This window comes from Piliocolobus tephrosceles, chromosome 10 (genome assembly GCF_002776525.5).
Source record: "Piliocolobus tephrosceles isolate RC106 chromosome 10, ASM277652v3, whole genome shotgun sequence".
Lineage (NCBI taxonomy): Eukaryota > Metazoa > Chordata > Mammalia > Primates > Cercopithecidae > Piliocolobus > Piliocolobus tephrosceles.
Genome location: NC_045443.1, coordinates 121,615,178 through 121,636,518, shown reverse-complemented (window position 1 = coordinate 121,636,518; position 21,341 = coordinate 121,615,178). Strand labels below are relative to the sequence as shown.

Below are 21,341 nucleotides of genomic sequence, written 5' to 3'. Positions count from 1 at the left end.
GTCTTGAACTCCTGACCTCAGGTAATCTGCCTGCCTCGACCTCCCAAAGTGCTGGGAGTAGAGGCGTGAGCCACCAAGCCTGGCTGTAGTAATCTTTTCTTTAACATATGCAATGCTCCAAATTGCCTTACAATTACAGAGCATAACCACTGTGTATATTGGTTTGATCCAATTATTAGAGATCCTGAAATCTGTTCTAGACATGACCACAGTGGCAGACCTTTGGGTTTTTTTTAATTTTTAGTGTTTAATTTTTGTGGGTAAAGTATATATATTTATGGGGTATAGGGCACGTTTTGATACAAACATGCTATGCGTAATAACCACATCATGGAGAATGGGGTGTCCATCCCCTCAAGCACTTATCCTTTGTGTTATAAACAATCCAATTAATACTCTTTTAGTTACTTTTAAATGTACAATTAAGTTATTATTGACTACAGTCACCAGACCTGTGTTTTTAAAAGAAGCATGTCCGAGCTCTCATGAGGGTAATTAGGTGTTGCAGGCACAGTGATGGCCTCCCAAAGATGTCCACATCCTAATCCCCAGAAGCTGAAAATATGTAATGTTACATGACAAAGTGGAATTATGGTTGCAGATGGAATTAACATTGTCAGCCAGCTGATCTTAAAATAGAGAAATGATCCTGAATTTTCTGGGGAGGTCCTATGTAATCACAAGGGTCCTAAAACAGGAAGTGGACGCAGAAAAGAAGGTCAGAGTGATTTGACGTGAAAGTGACCACTGCTGGCTTTGAAGACGAAAGGGAGCCAGGAACTTCTAGAATTTGGGGAGGGCTACACACTGAATCATCTCTAGAGACTCCTGAAAGGAATACAGCCCTGCTGACACCTTGATTTAAACCCAGGGGCACCCATGGCAAACTTTTGACCTCCAGAACCATAAGAGAATAAATCTGTGTTATTCTAAGTCACTACGTCTGTGGTCATTAGTTCCAGCAGGATTGAGAAACTAAGACATCAGGAGACCACCTTAGGCCTTTTTTTATACTACCTTATGCTCATCTAATCATTCCACATATTCTCATTTTGTCTTCTAAATAAGATTATAAGCATTTTTTTCTTTTTTTTTTTTTTTTCTTTTCGAGACAAAGTTTCGCTCTTGTCGCCCAGGCTGGAATGCAATGGCGCAATCTCAGCTCACTGCAACCTCCACCTCCCAGGTTCAAGTGATTCTCCTGCCTCAGCCTCCTCAGTAGCTGGGATTACAGGCACCACCACCATGCCTGGCTAATTTTTGTATTTTTAGTAGAGAGGGGGTTTCACCACATTGGCCAGGCTGGCCTTGAACTCCTGACCTCAAGTGATCCACCTGCCTCGGCCTCCCCAAGTGCTGAGATTACAGGCATGAGCCACTGCGGCTGGCCAGCATTTTTTTTTAAAGACAGGGCTTCACTCTGTTGCCCAGGCTGGAGTATAGTGGCAAGATCATGGCTCACTTGCAGCCTTGACCTCCCTTGGCCCAGGTGATCCTCCCACCTCTGCCTCCCAAGTAGCTGAGACCATAGGCGTACGCCACCACACCAGGATAATTTTTGTATTTTTTGTAGAAATAGAGTTTTGCTATGCTGCCCAGGCTGGTCTCCAACTCCTGAACTCAAGCAATCCACCAGCCTCGGCCTTCCAAAGTGCTAGGATTACAGGCATGAGTCACTGTGCCCAGCAGATTATAAGCATTTTTTGGTCTATTTCCCCAACTAGATACTGACTTCTTTAAAGGCAGAATCCGTGTTTTGTTCATCTCTCTATCTCTGCGCCTAACACCATACTTGAGATATGCAAGCACCAGGTAAATTGTTCCGAGTTAATTATAAATACATATACGATCCTTGGACATGGTTAACTATGATTACTATTATTACCAGGATTATTGCTAACCCACACAGGGCCCACCACAATGTGAGTAAATCATAATATACTTAATTCTTATTGAATTTTTCCGTGAAATAAACAAACCCACTTTGTTTGGGTTACCTGTATTATATAACATGCTAATTTGGGGAAATTCTAGTTTCTCTGAATTCAGATGGGAAAGACAGATAACAGTGGAATTCAATTGTTCACATTTTGCCAAGTGTATTTTTAATGCTATGGCAGCTATCGATTTTTCAATTACCTCTTTACAGTACTGTGCAAGAATATCATTAAATTTCATCATCATTTGTCGATTAACAGCCTCCCGTGAACGAATGTGTTTAAATTTTAAAAGCATGTCAAATGCTGCTTCAGCGGATCGAAGCGTCTTAAAAGATTCATCAATAAAATGTTTTGCTTCTTTCTCAATAACCTGCAAAAAAATCAAGAAAACAACCTTCATGCCCCTGTAATTATCCTGCCAAAATAAAGTGGCAAGAAATGAGAGGAAAAAAAACTCAGTGGCTTGGGACAGATTTCTATGGCACATGAATGGAAGCTGGTATCCAATTTAAAGTGGCAGATTGGTTATGTTGATTTCCTGATCTCGCTCCCCAACCAGTTGAAAGGTAAAGGAATTTTTTAAAGTATTAACTCATATAAACAAAACACACAGGAGAGAACACAACAACAGAGGAGATAGTTCAGGAATTTTAAGTAAGGCAGGGTGGGGTGCGGTGGCTCACACCTCTAATCCCAGTACTTTGGGAGGCCAAGGCAGGCAGATCACGAGGTCAGGAGATCGAGATCATCCTGGCTAACACGGTGAAAACCCGTCTCTACTAAATACAAAATACAAAAATACAAAAAATTAGCCAGGTGTGGTGGCGGGCACCTGTAGTCCCAGCTACTCGGGAGGCTGAGGCAGGAGAATGGCATGAACACAGGAGGCGGAGCTTGCAGTGAGCCAGTGAGCCGAGATAGCGCCCCTGCACTCCAGTGTGCAGAGAGAAACTCCCTCCCAAAAAAAAAAAAAAAGAAAGAAACTAACTAAGGCAGGTAGTTACAACCTAATGCTGAAAATAGGGGGCGCAAGTGAGTCCCTGTTTATTCCTTGAAGACAAACTCCAGAAGGCTCAACATTTGGAGGCACTGGGCCCCAGGAAGGGGGTCAGTGTGCATGAAGGTGAGGGGCAAACAGGGAATCCCTTTCTCACCCTGCACAGTCAGGCCACTCTGCAGCCTCAATCCCTCCCATTCTCACTCCATTCTATAAAAGAGTGGAAGGTTAGTTCTAGAAAAATTAACTCAAGAATAACATCAGACTTCTAATATTGGAAGCTAGAAATCAATGAAAAAACTTCAAATTTCTAAAGAAAAGTTATTTTCAACTTTGAATTCTATACCTGTTATTTCAGAATTCATACATACAAGACTCAAAAAATATATGTCTCATGAAACCTTACTTAGGAAGCTACTAAATGTGCTCCAGCAAAATGAAGGAGTAAACAGGAAAGAGGAAGAGGTGAGATCTAGAAAATAGAAAATCCAACACAGATGAGAGAAGATAGGAAGTCTTAGGGTCCTAGACTGCTTTATAACAGGCTTAAAAAGTAAACAAGCTGGCCAGGTGTGGTGGCTCATGCCTGTAATCCCAGCACTTTGGGAGGCCGGGGTGGGTGGATCACTTGAGGCCAGAAGTTCAAGACCAGCCTGGCCAACATGGTGAAATCCTGTCTCTACTAAAAAACACAAAAAGTAGCTGGGCATGGTGGCATGCACCTGTAATCCCAGCTACTCAAAAGGCTGAGGCAAGAGAATCACTTGAACCTTGGAGGCGGAGGTAGCAGTGAGCCAAGATCTGGCCATTACACTCCAGCCTGGGCAAGAAGAGTGAAACTCTGTCAAGAAAAGAATGAAAGAAAGAAGAGAGAGAGAGAGAGAGAAAGAGAAAGAAAGAAAGACAGAAAGAAAGAGAAGGAAGGAAAGAAGGAAGGAAAAAAGGAAGGAAGGAAGGAAGGAAGGAAGGAAGGAAGGAAGGAAGGAAGGAAGGAAGGAAGAGAAAAGAAAAGAAAAGAAAAGAGAAAAGAAAGAAACAGAACAAGCTAGACTAGAGTAGGAGGACAGTGAGCTCTGGGAGGAAGGCCTCTAGGTGAATAATGGCACTGATATATTTTAAGTATTTAGAGCCTACTGTTGATAGGTATGTGACAGAGATATTAAAGAAGTTGGAAAAAATTAACAATGGGTACATAAATAACCAGGCGAATAAAAAACAAAAGCAATTATTAACTCCAGGAAAGTTGAAGGGTTGGCCAAGAAAGTTATTGTAGTTTTGATGGACTTCCCAGCTCAGCAGTGAACAATATTTGCATAGACATAATGAGTAAACACTAGCCATTAATTTAACTAAAAGTTATGAAGAAACTGTGTTAGATGACAAAGAGGCAAATGGGATTAGGAACAGGAGAGTCCAGCCTGTATCTACTCTGAGAAGTTAACAGAAGCCTAAATTAATAAATCAGGAAATAACCACATTGGCTTGTTCTTAAAAAAATATGGGGGTTAACAACAAAAGAAACATCTAAAATTGTGGAAAATGACAGCAAAAATGAGGAAGGAGTTAAGCATGGGCTGCTTTTTCTTATTATGAATCCTTTAGTATCACGTGATTAAGTGACTTTGATGAAAAGTCCAATTTATTTGGGAGGCTGAGGCAGGAGGATCACTTGAGGCCAGGAGTTAAAGACCAACCTGGGCAACATAGTGAGACCTCATCTCCATTTAAAAATTTTAGAAATTAACCAGACACATGCTTGTGGTCCCAACTACTTGGGAGGCTGAGGTGGAAGGATCACTTGAGCCCAGAAAATTGAGGCTGCAGTAAGCCAGGATTACACCACTGCACTCTAGCCTGAGCAACAGAGCAAGACCCTGTCTCTAAAAAATAAAAGATAATAAAAGAAAATCAAAAAAGCTTCAACTGAAAAAGCAAATAACACTTAAAATAGCAGCTGATAGGCCGGGCGCGGTGGCTCACGCCTGTAATCCCAGCACTTTGGGAGGCCGAGACGGGCGGATCACAAGGTCAGGAGATCGAGACCATCCTGCCTAACACGGTGAAACCCCCATCTCTACCAAAAATACAAAAAATTAGCCGGGAGTGGTGGCGGGCACCTGTAGTCCCAGCTACACGGGAGGCTGAGGCAGGAGAATGGTGTGAACCCAGGAGGTGGAGCATGCAGTGAGCGGAGATTTTGCCACTGCACTCCAGCCTGGGTGACAGAGCAAGACTCCGTCTCAAAAAAAAAAAAAAAAAAATAGCAGCTGATAAAATTAGATACAGTTAACATGGCAATGTCTATATAACCAAGTAGAACTGTCTAGGGTTTTCCTTATAAAAAGATGCTGTGAGGTTATAAAAACAACTGTGTAAGACATAAATAGGGATGCTCCTAATCAATGCTTCCTATATGAGACTGAAAAGGTGAGCACGATGGGTCACTCTTCATGCTGTGGGAAGTGAAATCTGATTCTCAGCTGCAGCCTCTCTCTGATGGACTCTGCCTCCCCAGCACCTCAGGTTATCACCTCCTATATCATCTCCCCACTCTCTGTTTTTCCCTAGCCCAAAGCAGCCTATGCTGTAGCCAGAAAAATCTTCCTGAAGTATAAACCTTGATTTTGTTTTTTTCACTTTTTTTTTTTTTTGAGACAGAATCTTACTCTGTCCCCCAGGCTACAGTACAGTGGTGTGATCTCAGCCAGCTCACTGCAACCTCGACCTCCCAGGTTCAAGGGATCCTCCCACCTCAGCTCCTGAGTAGCTGGGACTACAGGAAGGAGCCACCATGCCTGGCTCATTTTTTTTTTAAGTTTTTTTGTAGAGACGGGTGTCTCACTAGGTTGCCCAGGCTGGTCTCAAACTCCTGGGTTCAAGCAATCCTCTCTCCTCGGCCTCCCAAAGTGCTGGCATGACAGGCATGAGCCGCTACATCTGACCTATAATTCTGGCTATATCATTCCTTGGTCAACCACCTTCTAAGGTGCCCCATTGCCTACTGAAGTAAGTCTCCTTCCTCACTCTAGTCCTCTTTGTTCATCACCAATTATTCACCCAACCCACCTTTCTAGCTTGATTTCCCTCTACTACCCATATGTGTTATGCCAAACCCCTCTGTTTGCTCTGCCTCGGACAATTCCTGTTTTTCTCAGGTCTGTCACCTTCATTTACACTGCTCCTCCCACTTGAAACCCCCTCCGCTGTCTCAGCCTCCTTCCTCGTCCTCATTTCCCCCGTCCAAAGCTTCCCCAATCCCAAAGGTTGTTTCCAATTGGCTCTCCATGCCCTCAGCCTTCTGACAAAACACAATTCGCAAAACCTTACAGGGTGCTTTGTGATTCTCTTGCCATATCTGGTTTGTAGTGAAGTTCACCTAACTTCACTCCTAGATAGGTGAACTTGTATTGGACAAAACAAACTTTGTAGAAATGCTACTGTGTCTAGCTCAACTTAAACTTATCCCATATGGAGAATCGGTGTGGGGACAAAGAAGATTGAGGAATGTTCATTTTTACCTTATGCACTTCCGTATTGTTTTTGTTTTTTACAATTAATAAGCAGGTATTACTTGTGATTTAAAAAAAAAAAAAAAAAAGACTCTAAGCATCACCAAATAACCCAACAAATTTAACACAGAGAAAACATGGTGTCTACTCCCAAGATGGACTCAATGGATGTGTCACTTGCCAGAACTTCAATCTTGAATTCATCCATCACGTATTTCCAGAACTGGGAGGACTTGATGCTGAAGGGGTCAAAGGTCAGGTTTTCCATGGGGGTGACTAGGCCGTCCACCCTGCACAGGACATCATCAATGCGTTTGGGGTCCCCCGTCACTGCCTTTAGTTCTGGACCAAATATGTTATAAAATTCCTCCAAAACCTGTCCAATCAAACGGAACAATGAGGAGATTACATATGGGTTTTCCTGTGAATATTAGAACTACACATGGATAGCATATCTAGATTGACCTGGGGGCAAGAATCATGTCACACAGTAACCTCCTCCCTGACTAAGCCCTTCAGTACTATGCCCAAGGCACATAGGATAGATCCGGGTCTGCGCCTGCCTGTTCCTCCCCGCATTGCAGCCACCCATGCCTTCCTCCAAGGCCATGTCCCTTTCTGCCTCAGGGCCTTTGCATTTGCAGTGGAAAGTGCTTCAGGGAGGCTGAGGTGGGCATTTCAGTTGAGGCCAGGAGCTCACGACCAGCCTGGCAAACCCCCGCCCTACTAAAAATGCAAAAATTACCCAGGGGTGGTGGTGCATGCCTGTAATCCCAGCTACTCAGGAGGCTGAGGCAGGAGAATCACTTCAACCTGGAAGGCAGAGATTGCAGTGAGCTAAGATCGTGCCACTGCACTCCAGCCTGGGTGACAGAGCGAGACTCTGTCTCACACACACACAAAAAAGAGGTGAGATGATAAACCACAGAGGTAGTTCTGTGCAGCGTTTCCACTGTTCTGGTAACAACGAAATACCCATGCACACACTAGCTACGGTGATTCCACATCGAGGTTAAATTGTTTTTGTTTTTGTTTTGAGGCAAAGTCTCGCTCTGTCGCCCAGACTGGAGTGCAGTGGCATAGCTCACTGCAACCTCTGCCTCCTGGGTTCAAGCAATTCTCCTGCCTCAGCCTCCCAAGTAGCTACGATTACAGGCGCCCGCCACCACAGCCAGCTAATTTTTGTATTTTTCATAGACATGGGGCTTCACCATGTTGGTCAGGCTGGTCTTGAACTCCTGACCTTGTGATCCACCCACCTCAGCCTCCCAAAGTGCTGGGATTATAGGTGTGAGCCACTGCACCCAGTCAAAAAAAGCCTTATGTTTTGTATTCTTTTTTTCTTTTCTTTTTTTTTTTTTTTGAAGCAAGGTCTCACTCTGTTGCCCAGGCTGGTGTACACTGGCGTGACCACAGCTCACCGCAGCCTCAACCTCTCAGGCTCAAGCCAACATCCCACCTCAGTCTCCTGAGTACCTATGACTACAGGTGTGCACCACCACACCTGGCTAATTTTTGTATTTTTTATAGACAGGGTCTTGCTATGTTGCCCAGGCTGGCCCCAAATTCCTGGGTTCAAGGGATCCTCCCACCCCAGCCTCACAAAGTGCTGGGATTACAGGTGTGAGCCATCATGCATCATGCCTAGCCTACTTGAATTCTTTTTACAGCATTTCTTTTCCTGCCCCTGAGCACAGGGCATCACTTCCCTCTAGTGCAGGGCGCTGCCACACCACAGCCGGCCCTGCTTTGCACTCACTGTGGTTCCTCTAGCAGCAAGACATCTGAGTGCCCAGAACACAGTGAGTTTTCCATGAATGTATTTAGAATGAAGGGGTGGGTGAACCTTCAGGAGACAAGGGACGTGGCTAATTCAATTGGCCACTCGGCACTTTGTCCATTCATGGAGTTCCGGGAAGACTGGGCCTGGCTTAGGGAGAGAGTGAAGAGAGATCTCAGACTGGCCTCCGAGGGGTTCCAACATTTAAGGAGAAGACAGAGGAGGGGAGCTTTGCAAAAGACAGGGAGAAGGAGTGGCCAAAAAGGTCAAAGGAGGCCGGGCACGGTGGCTCAAGCCTGTAATCCCATCACTTTGGGAGGCCGAGACCGGCGGATCACGAGGTCAGGAGATTGAGACCATCCTGGCTAACACAGTGAAACCCCGTCTCTACTAAAAAATACAAAAAAACTAGCCGGGCGAAGTGGCGGGCGCCTGTAGTCCCAGCTACTCGGGAGGCTGAGGCAGGAGAATGGCGGGAACCCGGGAGGCGGAGCTTGCGGTGAGCTGAGATCCGGCCACTGCACTCCAGCCCGGGCGACAGAGCGAGACTCCGTCTCAAAAAAAAAAAAAAAAAGTCAAAGGAAAGCCAAAAAGCAGGGGTAGGGAGGAATGTCAGGGAAAGCAACAAAAAGTTGCAAAGCTCTGGTGTACTCTGGTCCATTCTAGTATATTCCGTATGTTCTTTCTTTGAAGGGCTTCTCCCTGCCAGGCCCTTTCTGACGCCCAGCTCCTACCTGACATGGACAGGGCCACTGTCAAATGCCAACTGCCTTCCATGGGGCAAATTCTGCCGGCCTTCGCCCAGCCCCTACCTGCAGAATGTCGGAGAGGTCCTGGCAGATGGTGGCCATGTAATCCGTCCTCTCGAACAGCCGCTTCCGGTCAAACTCCCACCGAGCTTCCCTCCCCGAAGCCTCTATCTTGGCCCGGGTGTCAAAATAGGCCTTTTTCCACAGCTTGAGGGTGTTCCTGGCGTCCAAGGTTTTGTTTTGGGCACTCGCTCGATTTTCTCTGCGAAGCCAAGAGATGCCGTGATGGGAGGAGGGTGGAGCTCCGGGTCCCAGCCGCGCTACCCAGCTGGGGAGCCAGTGTCCGGGGAAACTCTGACCCGGGCGCCCCCCACCGGGTTCACAGCCTCATCGCAAAAGGCGGAGCGGACGAGAGGCTGCCCTACCCCATGTGCAAGGGCACGAGTCCCAAGCTGCGAGGTTCCCGCGGCAGCCGCCAGCCAGCGTGCAGGGCCGGGGCCACCTGGTGACCTCGCTCCCTACACCAGAGGGGGCAGGCGGCCTTGGCCCCAGGCCAGAGGTCAACAGCGGCAGCTGCAACAGGGCGCAGGACAATGCCTCCCTTTGGGTAACTAATTCACCTATGCAGATAGATATAAGTGGAGATCTAGCTATACAGGTAGATAGAGAGAGAGAGATCGGTCTATATATATAGATATGAATACATATAGATATAGATATCTATAGATAATAAAAAGTCACACAGTGTCTGATTCCATTTATATGCTATCTATATAAATACATATACATCGACATGGATCCCTATCTGTATAGATGGATAGAGATATAGATACCTATCTGTATGGATAGAGGTAAATAGAGATATCTATCTAGAAACATATAGACAGATCTACAGACACATCCTGATAGATCGATCTCTCTAGATAGATCTCTAGATGATGAGACAGATATAGATATAGACATAGGCGTGATCTTGGCTCACCGCAGCCTCCACCTCCTGGGTTCAGGCGATTCTCCTGCCTCAGCCTCCTGAGTGGTTGGGATTACAGGCGCCCACTACCACACCCAGCTAATTTTTTGTACTTTCAGTTGAGACAGGATTTCACCATGTTGGCCAGGCTGGTCTTGAACTCCTGACTTCAAGTGATCCACTCACCTTGGCCTCCCAAAATGCTGGAATTACAGGCGTGAGCTACCGCACCTGGTCTCATCTATATAGATATTTTTTAAGAAAGTGAGAAAAGTTATCTGTCTCCCTTAGCATCCTCCATCATCCCTACACCCTCAAAGGTGGTTCCACCTCAGCCTCAGTCTCTCCAGGTACAACCGGGGAAGAACGTTGCAGTTAAAACAAAATTTCATATAGATATATATGTATATGTGTGTGTACACACACACACATAAATGTACGTGAAACAAAATATATCTCCATACAATGGAATATGATGTAGCCATAAAAAGGAATGAAGCATTGATCCATGCTACAATGTGGATGAACCTTTAAAACATGATGCTAAGTGAAAGAAGGCAGACATAAAAGTCACGGAGTGTCTGATTCCATTCATATGCAAAAGACCCCGCCCTGTATGGTCCCCAGGACTAGGGCAATTAGGGAGAGGTGGGGAGTGGCTGCTAAAAGGCACATGTTTTCTTTTGAGGGATGAAGAAAATGTTCTAACATTGGTAGTGGTTATGGCTGCACAATTCTGCAAATATACTAAAAGCCAGTGAACTGTACCTTTTTTTTGAGACAGAGTCTCGCTGTGTCACCCAGGCTGGAATGTAATGGTGTGATCTCCACTCACTGCAACCTCCGCCTCCCAGGTTCAAGTAATTCTCATGCTTCAGACTCCTATGAAGCTGGGATTACAGGCATGCGCCACCACACCCGGCTAAGTTTTGAATTTTTAGTAGAGATGGGGTTTCACCATGTTGGCCAGGCTGGTCTCGAACTTCTGGCCTCAAGCAATCTGCCCACCTTGGCCCCCTCAAAGTGCTGGGATTACAGGTGTGCACCACTGCGCCTGGCCATAGGAGCCAGTGAATTGTACATTTTAAGTGAGAGAATTATATGTGAATTATAGCTCAATAGAGCTGTTTAAGATCTAAAAAGTTAAAAGTAAAAACAAAACAAAAAAATGAACGCTATGGCTTCTTACTTGAACAAAGTCCGCAGGTTGACCACTCGACAGACTCTCTCGGCGATTTCCCAGGCGATGCGCTCCATGAGCGGAATCATCCTCTCGTCTTTGTTGTAGTGCCGGGAGATGATCCACACCATCCTCAGGGCACTCATCATGGCGGGGATGGTGTCCAGGACCACGTGGAAGCCAGACCCATGCGTTATGTTCTGACCAAGAGAGGAGAGAGCCACACAAGAGCCCTTAGCCTTGGGGTCCAGATAGTTTCATAAAACAGTAAGCACGCAAGAAGTTTCACTCTTGTTTTTTTTTTCTTTTTTTTGAGACCAAGTCTGGTGCCCAGGCTGGTGTGCAATGGCACAATCATGGCTTACTGCAGCCTCAACTCCCCTCCAGACTCAAGTGATCTTCCCACCTCAGCCTCCCAAGTAAGCTGGGAATGCAGGCATGCACCACTACATCGGCTAATTTTTTATTTTTATTTTTGTAGAGATGGGGTTGTATTATGTTGCCCAGGTGAGCAGACTTTTTTTAATCTCTTATAAGAATAACTCAAATAAATAATGGGCAAAAGATTAAAACAGACATTTCACCAACAATATGAAATTGACAAGAAGCACATTAAGTACATAAAAAGTTGTTCAGTCTCACTAGTTGTTAAAGAAATGCAAATTAAACCACAATGGCTATTATCAGAAAGACAATAACAAGTGGTGGTGAAGATATGGAAAAACCAGAACCTTCGTGTATTGCTCTTGAGAATGTAAAATGGGTCAACCACTTTGGAAAACAGTCTAGAAATTCCTCAGAAGGTTAAACAGTTATCATATGACCCAGCTATTCCACTCCTATGCATAATACATGAATAATTAAAAACACACATCCACACAAATCCTTGTACAATAATGTTCGTAGCAGCATTCTTCATAATAGCCAAAATGCAGAAACAACTCAAATGCTCACCAACTGATGAAGAGAGAACAAAATGTAGTCTATCCATGCCATGGAATATGATTCTGCCATAGAAAGGAATGAAGCACTAACACGCTCCAAGCTACAACACAGGTGAACCTTGAAAACATGATGCTGAATGAAAGAGACTGCACACAGGATCAGTCCTGCACGACCCCCCTTATGTGAAGTCCCTAGAGTAGTCAGATTTACAAAGACAGAAAGGAGAGCAGAAGTTACCAGGGACTTAGGGTAAGGAGGAAGGGGGAGTTAGTGTTTAATGGACACAGAATTCCAGTTGGGGAAGATGAAACTGTTTTGGAAATAGTGTAATGGACACACAGCATTGTGTATGTATTTAGTGCCACTGAACTGTATGCCTGGTAGTGGTTAAAATGATAATATCATGTCATGTCTATTTTATCACAGTTTTGAAATGCTGAGGTTTTTTTCTGAGACAGGATCTTACTATGTTGCCCAGGCTGGAGTGTAGTGGCACAATCTTGGCTCACTGCAACCTCCATCTCCCAGGCTCAAGCAATCCTTCTACCTCAGCCTCCTAAGTAGCTGGAACTACAGGTGCACACCACCATACCCAGCTAATTTTTGTTTTTGGAGAGACAGTGTTTCACCATGTTGGCCAGGCTGGTCTCAAACTCCTGAGCTCAAGCGATCTGCCCACCTCAGCCTCCCAAAGTGCTGGGATTACAGGCGTGAGCCACTTCTCCTGGCCAAATGCTGAACATTTTTAAAAGGGAAATTAAATCATAGGAAATCCCTTTGACAGAGCTGACTGCAAAGCGCAGCACACCCAGTGTACCTTGAAATAACGCTCCACGGTGGAGAGAAAGCGTACATTGTCTGAGGCCTCCGTGTGGAGCTTGAATAACTCGGTGAACACTGGCTGCAGGTTAGCCACAAGCATGGAGTCGGATTCCTTGATCACATCCAAGACTTTTCTGACTATTGGAAGCTTTGTTTGTTCATGCAGAGCACTTAAGGTGGCATTTCTTTCCCTCCAGAATTCAATTTCAGCCAGAGGGCCCTTACCCTGAGAGGTGAAATGAACACACCAAGAACTCTCATCATTAGTGCGGAGCGGACACTTTGGTGGTTTTTCAGCATCCGTTCCTTTCTGTCCAACTGTTCCAATCCTTCAGGGTCTTCAGGGGTGGGCTCTTGACCCAGGGTGGTCCAATCAGAGTGAATCTCCGGGCTCCAGCTGAGAATGCTAAAAACACCCTCTGCCTTTCTCCAGACAATGAGGTGTACAGATGTGAGGCCAGAAACTGCTGCAAGGAAGCCAGCCTAAGGAATGAAGCTCCCCAGCCCCTAGAAAGGAGTCTGGAACTGAGAGATTCAGAGAGAAACATAGCCAGAGCCCTGATCAAACTGGACCTGAAGGCAACCCTACCTCTGGACTTTTCCATCATGTGAGCCAAGGAATTTGCTTTCTTAGTTGATCAAACTGAGTTGGGTTTCCTGTTTTTGGCAGCCCAAGCTTCCTGACTGATCTAAAGTGTTATCTTTATCAATCCAGGCAGTAACCTGGTAGCACATTAACATCAGAAAGCCCAGAAATGATATTTTGGGTGCGTTTATTTTGATGGCTTAAGGAAATCATAAAACAGTAAGAAAAGATGCCAGATGATGCAGACCCCAGACTCTGGGCTCTTTCCCAGCATGGTGAGCATGACCTGGATCGGGACTCTCTGAAAGCCCTACACAAACTACCTGAGGTGTCTTCTTCAGTTGGCCCTCAACCGCTATGGATATCTGATTCAGCCAGTTTATCACACACTGCTCCAAGATGTCAACAGTTTCCGGGTCAGCTGCCAGGTCGGACACCTCTCCCTCCACACTGATGGTTGGCATTTCTAACTTGATCTCACCTAGGAAAATAAAAGCGATCAGTCAGTCACTCGTTCAGGAAGAATGATTACAAAGAAAAACATTCAAGTTCACCGGCTGGGTCTTCTCTCAAGCTTCACCAGTATAATAAGATCTGATGCATCCCCTGTCCTGGTAATGTCTGTATCTCATTCTCTTTCATTAGAATGTAATTCAAATATTTTAGATAATTGTTCCAGCGTTAAGCTTGATCAGAATGACTTAGTTATTTAAGATGTTCCTGAGTTTACAACCTAGTGACTTCAATTTTTTAAAACTTGAACAAAGAACCAGCAGATATTTTAGATAACCACTAGCCTGAAACAGTCAGTCAAAGATAAATCAGGGGAAACTGAGATAATGTAAAGAAAAGGAGAACAGGCCAGGCATGATGGCTCGCACCTGTAATCTCAGCACTTTGAGAGACCAAGGCAGGAAGATCACTTGCGGTCAGGAGTTCGAGACCAGCCTGGCCAATGTGGCAAAACCCCCTCTCTACTAAAAATACAAAAATTACTTGGGCACGGTGGTGTGCGCCTGTAATCCCAGCTACTTGGGAGGCTGAGGTGGGAGGATTGCCTGAGTTCCCAGAAGGTTGAGACTGCAGTGAGCTACGTTTGTGCCACTGCACTCCAGCCTGGGTGGCAGAGTGAGACCTTGTCAAAAAAAAAAAAGAAGAAAAGAAAAAAGAAAGGAAAGAAAACAAAAGAAAGAAAAAGGGAGGGGAGGGGAGGGGAGGCAGGGCAGGGCAAAAAGAGAACATTTCCAAAAGGAAAGCCCAACTATTTGTCTCAGAGATTTGAGACATATGGCATCCATCAAACAAGAACAGGATGCTATGAAAAAAAAAATACAATCAGAGAATAAGAGATCTTAAAAATTAAAAATATAATAGTGGATGTGACTGGCAATCAAATGTTGGTAACACAGAAGTTGAAGAACACTCCAGGAAAGAATACAAAGACAAAAAGATGAAAAATACAAGAGAAAAGATAAGAAATAGGATCTCCAGACATGCATCCAGCAGGAATTTCAGCAAGAGAAAACAAATAGTGGAGGAAAATGTCAAGAGAATTTTTCAGTCTTTGGACTGAAAACACCCACTGAGTGTTTAAAAAAATGAATGGAAAAAGTACCACACACAGACCCGTCATCCTAACATCAAAATACTAGGGATAACCAGATGGTCTTAAAAGCATGTAAAAGGGGGAGGGGAGAAAAATTAGAAGAACATTCAGTTTCTCATCACTGGATGTTGACTACTAGAAAACAATGAAGAAAAATGTATTCAAAATCGTGTGCTAGGCCGGGCACAGTGGCTCACACTTGTAATCCCAGTACTCTGAGAGGCTGAGGCAGGTGGATCATTTGAAGTCAGGAGTTTAAGACCAGCCTGGCCAACATGGTAAAACCCCGTCTCTATTAAAAATACAAAAATTAGCTGGGTGTGGTGGTGCATGCCTGTAATCCCAGCTCCTCGGGAGGCTGAGGCAGGAGTATCCCTTGAACCCAGGGGGTGGAGGTCGCAGTGAGCCAAGATCTCACCACTGCACTCCAACCTGGGCAACAGAGTGAGACTCCGTCTCAAAAAAAAAAAAAAAAAAAAAATCCTGTGCTAAAATTATTTTTGCCAGCCTGAGCAACAAACTGAGACCCCATCTTTATAAAAAAAAAAAAAAAAAAAAAGTTGTAAAAGTTAGCCAGGCATGGTGGCATGCACCTGTAATCCCAACTACAGTAAATTAATCATTCTTAACTAAAAAGGAGGAAAATGAAACCTTACCTTCAAGTTGCTGCATGGTTCGTTGAATATTACTTGCAAATTTCTGCACATTCATTAGAAATTCATCCCGTATTAATTGAATACTGTGATATTCTACTGCCTCCCCAGGCACGGGCGGCAGGTCTGATTCGTACTCAGAGGAATCAAAGCCTTCTCCAGATGTAACTCCCACAGTTGTACTCGTCCTGTGCTGATTGAAGGACAATGCTGGCAAAAAAACCTGAAATGCCAATTTTATGAAATACATCCTATGATGTCATTTGCAACAATTCATGTATTTAAATTGCCTCTGGTTTTGAATATTCTTTTTTTTTTTTTTTCTGAAACAGAGTCTGGCGCTGTCACCAGGCTGGAGTGCAGTGGCGCAATCTTGGCTCACTGCAACCTCCACCTCCCCAGTGCAAGCGATTCTTCTGCCTCCGTCTCCCGAGTAGCTGGGATTACAGGCACGCGCCACCACACCCAGCTAATTTTTGTATTTTTAGTACAGACAGGGTTTCACCATCTTGTCCAGGCTTGTCTCGATCTCCCGACCTCATGATCCACCCGCCCTGGCCTCTAAAGTGCTGGGATTACAGGCGTGACCCCTGTGCCTGGCCTGAATATTCTTTTATATTGAGATACAAACGTGCAAAGTGAAAAGCACTCAAACCTGGAGCACAGACCTAAAGACAGAGAAATTACATTTGACAAAGTGATCCAAGGGCACCAATTTTAACCAGGCCTGACACGACTGCCCCAAAAACAGAACTGTTATTTCTGTATACCACCAGTAACTGAGAAGTTACAAACTGTGGCACAGGGGGCTGGCTGCGGTGGCTCATGCCCGTAATCCCAGCACTTTGGGAGGCCGAGGCTGGTGGATCACTTGAGATCAGGAGTTCAAGGCCAGCCTGGCCAACATGGTAAAACCCCATCTCTACTAAAAATACAAAAATTAGCTGGGTGTGGTGGTGCACACCTGTGGTCCAAGCTACTCAAGAGGCTGAGACATGAGAATTGCTTGAACCAGGAGGTGGCAGTTTGCAGTGAGCCGAGATCGCACCACTGCACTCCAACCTGGGTGATAGAGCAAGACCCTGTCTCAGAAAGAAAGAGAGAGAGAGAGAGAAAGAAAGGAGGGAGGGAGGGGAAACTGGTACAGGGAAGTAAGAAACTGTGTGTTAAACCATCAGCTCAGGACCATCTTATTCTTGTAAATTAAGTTCTTGAGGACATAGTTTCTTTGAAATGTAGCTAGAGACAGAAGCACACATTTATGAAGTCACTGGAATACAAGTACCAAACAACTTAGCCCCCACCACATAAAAAGTGATCTATAAATGCCTCTGGGTTGATTGAGTTGGTTGGTTGGCTGAATTTTGTTTTTGTTTTTTAGTTTTGCCTATATTTCTTAAAATTTTGATACCTCTTTTAAGACTCTTTGAATCTATATGTATTTCCTGCAACATACTGAAGAACCCAGAATGTTGGATTAGTAGAGCTGACCAATCCAAATGTTGCTGACGACACACTCACTGTGCAGCCAGACTTCCTCCGTGATGTGTATTTGCTGCACATTGGCAGCTGGGACCAAAGACTTGACCAAAATATGACTGGTGTTTCTTCCATCAGGAAACAAATTCTTGGTTTGGGTTTTGTTTCTCTCTCTCTCTCTCTGTCTCTCTCTCCTCCCACCCCCAGGTCCATTAATCAAGTGGGGGTTCCAAAACTTAAATGTTCTAAAATGTCTGTTTATTAGCTGAGATGCTGATATAGAGACGCCTCTCACAGCTACTACTAGATGATCTTGTACATTTCATATGGGGAAGGCAACATAAATGCTTGACTCCTCTTTGTTTGCCCAATTTTCGAAATAGTACAGTGGTTCTCTATCATCCTCCAGAAGTGATCCATCAGGACTTTTAAAGATCATTATAAATTCATTGGATTTGAAAGGCTGGGCATGGTAGCTTATATGCCTATAATCCCAGCACTTTGAGAGGCCAAGGCGGGAAAATCTCTTGAGCCCAGGAGTTTGAGAACAGCCGGGGCAACATAGGGAGACCCCATCTCTACAATTAAAAAAAAAAAGTTTGGCCAGGTGCAGTGGCTCACACCTATAATCCCAGCACTTTGGGAGGCCGAGGTGGGTGGATCACGAGATCAGGAGATCAAGAGCATCCTGGCTAACACAGTGAAACCCCATCTCTACCAAAAATACAAAAAATTAGCCAGGTGTGGTGGCGGGTGCCTCTAGTCCCAGCTACTCGGGAGACTGAGGCAGGAGAATGTCATGAATCCGGGAGGCAGAGGTTGCAGTAAGCTGAGATCACACCACTGCACTCCAGCCTGAGCGACAGAGCGAGACTTCACCTCAAAAAAAAAAAAAAAAAAATAGACAGTCTTAGTGGTGCGCACCTATGGACCCAGCTACTCTGGAGGCTGAGATGGGTGGATCCCGTGAACCTGGGAGTTTAAGGCTGCAGTGAGATGTGATTGTGCTATTGCACTATAGCCTGGGCAATGGAGTAAGAACTCTGTCTCAAAAAAATTTTTTAACTTGTGCATTTGAATATATATATATATATTTTTTTTTTTTTTTTTTTGAGCTGCTCTTTCTGTCACCCAGGCTGGAGTGCAGTAACACGACCTCAGCTCACTGCAACCTCCACCTCCTGGGTTCAAGCGATTCTCCTGCCTCAGTCTCCCAAGTAGCTGGGACTACAGGCGCCCGCCATCACACCCGGGTAATTTTTGTAATTTTAGTAGAGACAGGGGTTTCAACATATTGATCAGGCTGGTCTCGAACTCCTGACCTCAGGTGATCCACTCACCTTGGCCTCCCAAAGTGCTAGGATTACAGGCATGAGCCACTGCGCCCGGCCGTATTTGAATATATTTTCTATGCTTCAATCTACTGCAATTTTATCCTTACTGAAGGTCAAAATGTCCCATCTGTGGCTGGCATGAGCCTCTTCAAGTTGAGCCCTGTGTCCTTTAGACATGACTCTGGTTGTCATAATGCATATAACCACGAATAATTAATTACACATCATGTTTTGATGTTATCTTATTTTATTTATTTTTCTTTTTTTTTTTTTTTTAAGAGATGGAGTATCTCTCTGTCACCCAGGCTATAGTGCAGTGGCATGACCACCATGCACTGCAACCTCAAACTCCTGGGTTCAAGCAATCCTCCCACCTCAGCCTCCAGAGTAGCTGGGACTACAGACACCCACAGCCGTGCCCAGCAGATTTTTCTTTTTCTTTTTGGTAGAGATGGGGTTGATGTTATTTTAGAATGGTAAGTTCCGTTTGCGTAAGAAAGTAGCCGGCGTGGCCAGATGTGGTGGCTCATGCCTGCAATCCCAACATTTTGGGAAGCTGAGGTGGGCAGATCACTTGAGCCCAGGAGTTTGAGACCAGCCTTGGCAACATACTGAGACATTGTTTCTAAAAAAAAAAAAATACAAAAATCATCCAGGGATTGTGGCGTGGCGTGCACTTGGCTAATTTTTAATGATCCTCCCAGCTACTCAGGAGGCTGAGGTGGGAGGATCATTTAAGCCTGGGAGGTCAAGCCTGCAGTGAGCCATGCTTGCGCCACTGCACTCCAGCCTAGGTGGCAGAATGAGACCCTGTCTCAAAAATAAATGAATAAAAACAAAAAATAAAAATAAATAAATAAATAAGAAGGTAGCCAATGTTCTTGAGTCCTCCAAAGTCACACCAGGAAAAGACATCATCCCGATGAAGGAGGGTATCTTTGGGTGGAACGTCCCTTGTGTGCTGGCAGCTCAGTGGGGAGGCCCCACAGCCTAACTCACAGGGTGACTTGTCCTCAGTGAGACCTCGTCTGCTCCCATCCCCAGAACTGCTCACATGGAAGTCACCCAGGGCCAAGCCCTCCCGCTCTTCTTTGCCTGTGCCTTCTTGACCTCCAGCAGCAAGTGGCACAGCGGGCCCCTCCCTTCTTCCATGAAGCATCATCTTCTCTTGGCTTCTGGATCACCCATGTCCTAACTTTCCTCTCCCCTCATCTCTTCCATCTCTATTCCCTCCCTTGGTTGTTCCACCTGGTCCCTTGGTTTTACACCGTCTCTGTGCTGATGACGCCCGTATTTTAAAGCATCACTCTGGTGCATGTGGAGAATGTAGCGTAGAGGGTAAGAACAGAAACTGGGGGAACTTTTTGGAGGCTACTGCAATAGACCAAGCAAAAGAGGATACTGTGTTGGTTTGGACTTTTTTATCCGCATCTTCTCAGTGAAGTCTTCCTGGCCACCCTATCTAAAATTGCAAAAGTCCCACCTTTCCCTATCAACGTTCCCTATCCCCCTTGTTTCCTTTTTCTTCCCTATCTGGTTTCATTTTTCTCCCTAACTCTTGTTGCTATCTAACACACTATATATTTTCTCATTGATCTTGCTTAATGTACATCTTCCCGTCTAGAATGAAAGCTCCATGAGGCAGAGACCTTGTCTCAGTTGTTCATTGCTATGAAATACAGTAGGTGCTCAATGAATATTTGCTAGATGGATGCCCTGAGTTCCCTGTGGAGCTCCAGACTCATACATCCTGCTTCACACCTTGACTTGAATGTCTAAGAGGCCACCTGTGCTTAACATGCAAAATACAACACTTGAGTTTCTCTCCATATCTGTTTCTCCCCATCCTCCATCTCAGTAATGACTTCACCATCCTCCCAGTTTCTCAGACCCAAATTCTAAGAGTCATTCTTTTTTAATTTTTTTTTTTAGAGATGGGGTCTTGCTATATTGCCCAGGCTGTTCTCAAACTCCTAGTCTCAAGCAATCCTCCCGCCTCACCCTCCTAAAGTGCTGGGACCAAGAGTCATTTTTTGTACTCTCTATTCTTGTGATACTTTTCAAAGCCTCCAGATCCTGGTCATCAGCAAGTCCCATGGCCTGATCCTCAAGGCATTCCTCACACTGTCTGCTTCTCCCTCCCTCCCCTGATTGAAGCCTAAATAACCATCACCCTTGACGTGGTTTGGCCGTGTCCCCACCCAAATCTCATCTTGAATTGTAGTTCCCATAATCCCCACGTGTCATGGGAGAGACCTAGTGGGAGGTAATTGAATCCTGGGGAAGGTTACCCCCATGCCACTGTTCTCATGATAGTGAGTGAGTTCTCATGAGATCTTATGGTTTTATAAGGGGCTTTTCCCTCTTTGCTCAACACTTCTCCTTCCTGTCATCATGTGAAGAAGGATGTGTTTGCTTCCCCTTCCACCATGATTTTAAGTTTCCTGAGACCTACACAGCCATGCAGAACTGTGACTCAATTTAACCTCTTTCCTTTATAAATTACGGGTTGTTCTTTCTAGCAGCATGAAAATGGACTCATACAGCCCTCCACCTGGGCTCTTCCATGGCTTTCTACTTGGTTTTTCCTTCCCCTCCACCCCAGCAATATGTTTTCCCATAATAGCCAGAGGTAAAATGCAAACCAGATCCTGTTGTTCCCCTGCTTAAACCTGCCTTCACTTCCAGCCCTCCCTCCAGCCACACTGGCCGTCCTCCTGCTACTGAGCCAAGCAGAGGCTGCTCCTACCTCAGGGCCTTTGCACCTGCTGTTCTCTCTGCCCAGCATGCT

At 45.2% G+C, this 21,341-nt stretch overlaps 1 protein-coding gene across 2 annotated transcripts in view; it reads right to left on the bottom strand.

The window, feature by feature from the left end:
- The window catches only part of DNAH10 (dynein axonemal heavy chain 10), a 175,380-nt gene that overhangs the window by 140,815 nt on the left and 13,224 nt on the right, over positions 1–21,341 (bottom strand). Inside the window, exons 6-12 of one of the 2 annotated variants that reach the window (XM_031936393.1) lie at positions 15,741–15,960; positions 13,802–13,959; positions 12,888–13,118; positions 11,135–11,325; positions 9,039–9,237; positions 6,628–6,822; positions 2,140–2,310 (exon numbers count right to left, since the gene is read on the bottom strand). In XM_031936393.1, the coding sequence (XP_031792253.1) occupies positions 2,140–2,310; positions 6,628–6,822; positions 9,039–9,237; positions 11,135–11,325; positions 12,888–13,118; positions 13,802–13,959; positions 15,741–15,960 (1,365 nt within the window). The remainder of the gene's footprint in view (positions 1–2,139; positions 2,311–6,627; positions 6,823–9,038; positions 9,238–11,134; positions 11,326–12,887; positions 13,119–13,801; positions 13,960–15,740; positions 15,961–21,341) is intronic. The other variant, XM_026457372.2, reaches the window with a different exon arrangement.